We start from the raw sequence: 7,786 nt of genomic DNA on the forward strand, positions 1-7,786 counted from the left end.
TAAAATTTTAAAAAAGATTAAAGTATTAAAATTATTATTTCACTTTGATGACAGCATGAGAAAAATGAATCCCTTGTTGTTGAAATGTGGATTACTAATATTAGCTTATATCTTAAGGGAAACAAATATTAGAAAATTCATCAATACAAAAGAAAAGAAAAAAAGGAGAAGTTTCCTCAGCAATTATTTGGCAACCCAGAGGCAAATCAAAGCCAAGATATATATCTTTTCATTAAATCTGATAATTTTATATATTTATACTAATCATGCAAATAAATTATTAAACGTATATCACAAACTCAAGATCCTGGGCATGAATAATATATGTGTATTAAGTTAATCATGTTTATTATATATTTGTATGGTGTGCAAAATTTCAAATGTCAACCATTACATATTTTATTATTATGAAATCATCTAACTCTCTTAAAACAAAAAATTTGGACAATTCTTTATTCTGGACAATATCTTTAACATTTTATCATTATTAGTAATTTCATTAAATTGAATACACTTTTTTGCCCGGATGGAATGAGAGGCGTCCATGAAAACGAAGTAGTTTTGACTTCTAGGAACTGAAAAAAATGGTATTAGGAGTCCCTATATTACTATGTAAAGTTCATTTTAGTCCTACTAAAATTTGCTCCGGATTTATCCTTGTAGATTAAAAATTTATTCAAATCGTGACACCATCACAATTTGTTGTTAGGTTACTGATAATTTGGACAAAGGGATAAATATTAAAACTATACATAAACTTTGTTTAAATGAGCAATTTGATACATGAACTTTGATTTGATGCAATCATACACATGAAACTTTGATTATAGTTACACGAAACTTTAATTTTGATTCAATTGTAAACTTTTAAAGAAATAAATATATCGATTTATTTTTATATTTGATAAAGATAATTATTTGTATTTGTAATGTAAAATGGTGCTATATTGATAATTGTGTTGACGATTTGTGAAAACTAAATCAAATCAAAATTTCATGTATAAAATTATATAAAATCAAATTTCATATATGACATTGCACATTTGATAAAAGTTCATTTATAGTTTTAAAATTTACTCTCGTAGACAAAATAAATCATATCCAATTGATTTATCCATGATCCAACCATGTGTATTTTTTTGGGATGGTTAGGTTTTTTATGGGTATAAATCTATTGAATATGATATCTTTGTCTAAATTATTAATAATTTAAAAATAAATTATTTAAATATATAAAAATTAATTTGAAGGAATTTTTAATAGAAGGAATTAAAATAAAATAAAATATTATAGTATAACGACTCTTGGTAGATTAAGGGTGAGTTTGGATAGGCGATGCGTTTATCTGCGATTAGTGTAAAAACAGATGTGCCAGTAAAATTAGATACTGTAACGATACTGTAGTATGAAACAAAATATAAGCTAAACACACCGTACCACATCCAATCGTCCATCTAAACCCACCTTAAAAAAAAAAAAAGAAGAAGAAGGGAGAATCGACATCCCAACCTGAAGCAAGTAAGTAAACACTCAACACGAAAAATAGAGGAACACGAAATTTCGCCACCAAATTACTGCATGTCAAAACTAAATTCATTAGCCACCCACCTAAGTTTGCGCCACGTGGAAAATCAGTCCAAATCATGATTCACTGGACTGGCCCCACGAAAAAGCTAACCCATCTTTTTCAATTACCACATAACATAACATACTAACCACAACAAGATTAAAATGATTTTGCTAAATTACTTTGAAAGGATTTGGCCGAGGTTCTAAATTTAATTTTAAATTTTCTTACAAAACAATAATATTTAGTTAAAAATTAATGAAAAGACATTTGTATGAAATTATATTAAAATTTTAGTTTTTATAATTAACACTAAATTCATCCTTAAATTAATAAAATAATTATGTTTCCATATTTATTATGAATGAATAACAAAATACTGAATCCGGTAGAGGTAAGTCAAAATTACTGTTTCAAATGCATAAAATTTAATTATAATATTAATTTTTTGATAAACGAAAAAGTGAAGTCCCCGTCGTTTCCTTATCTCACCAATTAACGCTTTCAAACAGCATAGACAACAAAAGCTTTGAGTTTTCTTTTTATTATTAGTTTTCATTTCAGTTTTATAGTTTGTTGAAATGGTTTAAGGCTTTAAGGAGAGATTCAAAATCCTACTCTCCGGGGAAAAGAGAGAGATAGGCGTACACTTCAATGGGTCTTTGCACCTCCAAACCCTCCCCAAACCCTTCTGATTCTACAAATGCCTCTATCAATACCCGGAATAACGATATCTACCGCAAGCCTAACTCTGTTTCGGCTTCTCCTTTACCTGATGGAGTAAACTCCAAGGAAGATCAAGGTAAACAAGGAGAAGAAGAAAAAGAAAGCTCCAATCCCAACAATGAAGGCAAGAAATCGCCGTTTTTCCCGTTTTATAGTCCCAGTCCAGCTCACTACTTGTTTTCCAAAAAGTCTCCTGCGAGATCTTCAACCAATTCCACTCCAAAACGGTTTTTCAGGAGGCCATTCCCTCCGCCGTCTCCGGCGAAGCATATTAGGGCAGTGCTTGCGCGGAGGCACGGGTCTGTGAAGCCGAATGAGGCCGCGATCCCGGAAGGAAGCGACGCAGAGGCAGCGGGAGCTACCGGTACCGGACTGGATAAGAGCTTCGGCTTCTCGAAGCACTTCGGGAGCAAATATGAGCTCGGAGACGAAGTAGGAAGAGGCCATTTCGGTTATACTTGTACGGCGAAGTTTAAGAAAGGAGAGCTTAAAGGACAACAAGTTGCCGTTAAAGTTATACCTAAAGCGAAGGTTTCATTTTAATTTTCTTTTTGTTTTTATCTACTTTATTTATTTTAATCTTAGAACTTTTGCCTTTTTGCGCTTATGGATTTGAATTAAAATTCTTTGACAGTGAAAAAAACGAGATCCGACTAGAAGACCCTCAGTTAGATTTTTATACTTACTGGAAATAAGAAAATGAATTTAAATATTGAATTTGCTGATTTTTTTTAACAGAGTAATCATAACTCGGAATTAAAATGTATACTCACGGAGTTATGTTCTACAATTTTATTTCTGTATAATAGCTATTTTGTGCCTTGAATTGATATGTTATGCTTGTTGATTTTTGTGTTTTTGTTTATAGATGACTACTGCAATTGCCATTGAGGATGTTAGAAGGGAGGTAAAAATATTAAGAGCTCTATCTGGACATAGCAATTTAGTACAATTCTATGATGCCTACGAGGACCATGATAATGTCTACATAGTGATGGAGTAAGTACCATACGAAAACATGAACTCGGTTTTGGGTTCAGTGTGTTCAGGATCATTTGGTTTGATGATTTGTGATGGGTTCTAATTAGTTACTATGTATCTTTCAGATTATGTGAAGGAGGGGAGCTCTTGGACAGAATTCTTTCTAGGTATTTCTTTTCTTCTAATAATAGCTACTTCTGATTCTGATTCCAAAATAAGAGTTTGAGGCTGAATGTACTTAGTTTGGATTTGATTACCTATCAAGTGTATTCTTCTAATCATGCAGGGGCGGAAAATACACTGAGGATGATGCAAAAGCTGTGATGATTCAGATACTTAACGTTGTTGCTTTTTGCCATCTCCAGGGTGTTGTGCACCGGGATCTTAAACCTGAGGTGAATATCTTTCCAGTTCTAATAAGGTTTCTGATTTTTTTTTTCTGGGTGGTATTACACTGGTTTTGTGGTCCCATATAAGATTTCTAAGGTTTATGTAAGGCTTTTCCTTGAGGATAACCTTGTGCCAAGTATTCTGGTTAAGCAGTCACCGAAGCCTAGCCACTACTGCTTGTTTTCTTGGTTGTGCTTCATTCTAGCATATTTCATTTTCATCTTCTTAGCAGCAGAGGTTTTAATAGGTATATAATAAAAATTTGCCCATTGCCCACCTGATATTATACTAAATTTAGCTATTTTCTGTGACCAGAATTTCTTGTTTACATCAAAGGATGAAAATTCACAATTGAAGGCTATAGACTTTGGCTTGTCTGATTTTGTGAAACCGGGTTTGTACTCAAATTCGTATTGCTTAAGCCATAGTGCTTTAGTTATTTGATTAATTTCTTCATGTTTTCTTTTTCCTTTTCAATTTCAGATGAAAGGCTTAATGACATTGTTGGTAGTGCATACTATGTAGCACCAGAAGTTCTACATAGGTCTTACAGTACAGAAGCAGATGTCTGGAGTATAGGTGTGATTGCTTATATTCTTTTGTGTGGTAGTCGTCCATTTTGGGCTCGAACAGAGTCTGGGATTTTTGGAGCTGTTCTAAAAGCTGATCCAAGTTTTGATGAAGCACCTTGGCCATCTCTATCTTCTGAGGCTAGGGATTTTGTGAAGCGTTTACTGAATAAGGACCCAAGGAAAAGATTGACTGCAGCCCAAGCTTTGAGTGCGTGGCTCATCTTCTGTCATATTCATTATTTTTACATTCTTGTAATTTTACTCACAATTGCTTGCCACAGGTCATCCCTGGATAAAAAAGTATAACGATGTGAAAGTGCCCTTGGATATACTGATATTCAAACTCGTGAAGGCTTATCTGCGCTCTTCATCTCTTCGGAAGGCTGCTTTAAGGGTGCGTATATGGTGATTAGAGGTGCCCATAGGCTGGGCCGGGGCTCAATTAAAAAAAAAAACTCAGGCCTGCCCACCCAAAAGCTTATATTACTGTTTAAAAATAATAAAATATTAAAAATATAATTTTATATTAATATTTATATTATTAAATTTAATTAAAACTATTTAAAAGTATTTAATTTAAATTCGGGTTGGGTCAGGCCGAGGACAAAAATCCTTATCCAAGCCTGGCTCAGGTTGATAATGTGAACTTTTTCCTCATCCTGCATGGGATTTCTAGCTCTTATACCCTTCTATTGGTAATTTTTGCAGGCCCTGTCTAAAACTTTGACTGTGGATGAGCTGTTTTACTTGAAGGAGCAGTTTGCATTATTGGAACCAAATAAAAATGGCACTATAAGCTTAGAAAATATCAAAGCGGTTGGTTCCTTCCCTGTTCATAATCTTGAAAATTTTTGGCAGTTTTCTTGTGAATAGTATCTAATGCTATCGCTCTGGTCAGGCTCTGATGAAAAATGCAACAGATGCTATGAAGGATGCTCGCATCCCTGAGTTTCTTGCATCGGTAGGTGCTTCATCTTTTTCTGTTTTGTTTGGAAATGCATATAAATTTAAGAGGTGGTATGAATCTCTAATTGTGTACGGTTTCCTTTTGTGGTAGCTAAATGCACTTCAATACAGACGGATGGACTTTGATGAGTTCTGTGCAGCTGCATTAACTGTTCATCAGCTGGAGGCTCTTGATCGGTGGGAACAACATGCACGTTGTGCTTACGAAATCTTTGAGAAGGAAGGAAACAGACCTATTGTCATTGAAGAGCTAGCTTCGGTATGTTGATCTCCCCTGCAAAGTTTTTGCATCTATGCCTCATTCGGATGATTATTTAATTCCTTTGAGTAGGCTGACAGGTATGGACAACTTACTAAGTCATATGCATGACAATTATGTTTTGAACCTTTGCTAGAATTATAGACTTCAATTTTCACCTATTTGAGAAAATGATTTGCCCTTCGATTTTGTCATTTTATCTTCACATGGACTACTGATTCTTGGACTACACAGGTTACTACAACACCTCACTATTAAGGATATCGAAAGAAGAGAGAGAATGAATAATGTTTGAGATAAAAAATTAACTTTTTTCTTGCTCGTCAGCATCAATTGTAATTAAGAGAGCTGTGCAGTCTATATAAAATTTGTTGCACAATTGTGAAGGTATTGTGTAATAGATGATAGAAAGAGTGATTTAAGGGGCATTTATTTCCCTTTAGTGGGCCTTTAAGTCTCATTTAATTCTCTTTTATTTTTTGTAGATTTCAACTACTATTGATGGTAATGTTTATTATGGTTTATGTTACTTGGGCTCAATGCGTGTATTGGATACATATGTATGTCCGACATGCATATGTTCATTTTTTAGCTTCTCCATGCATTTGGAGGATTTTATACCCATACTTGTGCTCGAAAAGGGTACAACATAAGTACTTCAAGAAAAATGAGGAGCCTAAATTATTGTGGCTTCTTTTTCATGAGATTTTGGGATTTGCTGATATTTGCCGTAAGGCATCCTTTAAAGAGTGCAGTTGATATACTATTTATAGTAATAACGTTATATGAAATGCGGTTGTTGATATCTTTATTCATAACTTAAAATAAATTTAACATTGCAAATACTTAGTTTCTGTGTTATCTTAAGCAGTGAGGTTCCATTTCTTTCTTCTGTTTTGCTTTATTGGGATGTTTGTAAGATCTTGAAGCAACAGAAGCTTAGACTAACCTCTGGCATTTTTACCATTACCTTTCAGGAACTCGGACTGAGCCCATCCGTGCCTGTTCATGCTGTTCTTCATGACTGGATTAGGCACACTGATGGGAAGCTAAGTTTTCTCGGATTTGTCAAATTATTGCACGGTGTATCTAGCTGAACCATCGCAAAAGCTCAATAGAAGCCGTAAAACTTCGTAAGAGCTCTAATGAGCTGGTATGGCTAATAAAAGGATCAGGTGAGGTGTTTGCTAGGCTATAACCTGAATATGATAAAGAGGTAGAGTGAATTTTGCCGTCGCAATCAATGCCCCTACCCCAACCTCTTCGATTATGGCTTATTTCATTTGTCTAGCACAAGCTTATTGAACCCCCCCCCCCCAAAAAACATAATTGAAGCCAATGAACCTCCTGCAAGTGCAACTTAACATTGACCAAGCTTTAGTCATTTTATGTTTTTTTTCCCCACTGTAAAGTTGAAAGAATGTGTTAAATATAAATATAAATATATATATCTAAACAGACTTGATAAATCTGACATATTTCGTCAAGCCCCCGTGAGATCATTGATTGCTGATGTATCATCATCTCCTGTGTTCTATAACGTGTATCAAGTATTCTTGTCCTTAAAATTCTCTACGTGTCTTTAAACCAATCTTGATTGTGTGCTTCCATAGCTGTTCTTCTATGGATTTGAATTTAGATGATTGCCTGATTTGATCCGTTCAATTACTTCACTTTTAAAATTCAATAAAATTATTTGTTCTAGCGTCAGAGGTTAGTAAAACCATAATTTGTTAGTTTGTATTAATATAAAAACTTAAAAAAGAGAGATATGGGCAGATCTTAATCTTGTTGCCGAGTCAAAATATTTTATTGTCGTTGTTACGATTGTACGGACCATAATGCAAAAGCAAGAGCAATACCCAGGGGATAAGGGTAACTAAATGGTCAACTCAGTCAGTATTTTTTATATTTAATCAACTTTTTTTGATCAAATATATATATTAATAAACTTAATCAATATTTTATTATTATAATACTTAACCGGTTGTTTAAGACTTATTTCTAATGTTTTAATTATATATTAATAATATTTTTAAAATAATTAGATTTTATTACACTCGGATGAATGCAATAGGTAACAAATTAAAAAAAAATTATTTGATCTTTCAACTTTATAAAAACAATATTTTAGCTCTGTATTTAATTTTTAATCTCTTTCGACTCTTGAACTTGCGTTCTTTGTTAAATTACCTCAAAATTAATGAAAAAATTAACATTTTTTTAACTTTGTTGATATGACATATGCGCGGATTGCCACTAGATAATACACTAGAATTTAATTAACTTTTTAAAATGTATGAAATCAATCTAGGTATGTGATTT

At 33.3% G+C, this 7,786-nt stretch overlaps 1 protein-coding gene across 3 annotated transcripts; it reads left to right on the plus strand.

Annotated features, from left to right (window-relative positions):
* Positions 1-2,025: 2,025 nt before the first annotated feature.
* On the plus strand, positions 2,026-7,126 carry LOC107945410 (CDPK-related kinase 5). Of its 3 annotated transcripts, none has more exons than XM_016879416.2 (11): positions 2,026-2,824; positions 3,162-3,292; positions 3,400-3,441; positions 3,561-3,669; positions 3,980-4,058; positions 4,148-4,444; positions 4,518-4,630; positions 4,945-5,052; positions 5,135-5,197; positions 5,294-5,461; positions 6,439-7,126. In XM_016879416.2, exons 1-11 carry the CDS (start codon positions 2,222-2,224, stop codon positions 6,556-6,558), a joined length of 1,833 nt encoding a protein of 610 aa, XP_016734905.1. In that variant the 5' UTR covers positions 2,026-2,221; the 3' UTR covers positions 6,559-7,126. The 3 variants fall into 3 exon arrangements, 2 of the variants coding, with proteins under 2 accessions (XP_016734905.1, XP_016734907.1); XR_001696536.2 differs by lacking the exon at positions 6,439-7,126 and adding an exon at positions 5,696-5,990 and having other exon boundaries at positions 2,038-2,824; positions 5,294-5,541; XM_016879418.2 differs by lacking the exon at positions 6,439-7,126 and adding an exon at positions 5,696-5,990 and having other exon boundaries at positions 2,038-2,824.
* Positions 7,127-7,786: the final 660 nt, after the last annotated feature.

This window comes from Gossypium hirsutum, chromosome D12, assembly GCF_007990345.1.
Source record: "Gossypium hirsutum isolate 1008001.06 chromosome D12, Gossypium_hirsutum_v2.1, whole genome shotgun sequence".
Classification (NCBI taxonomy): Eukaryota; Viridiplantae; Streptophyta; class Magnoliopsida; order Malvales; family Malvaceae; genus Gossypium; species Gossypium hirsutum.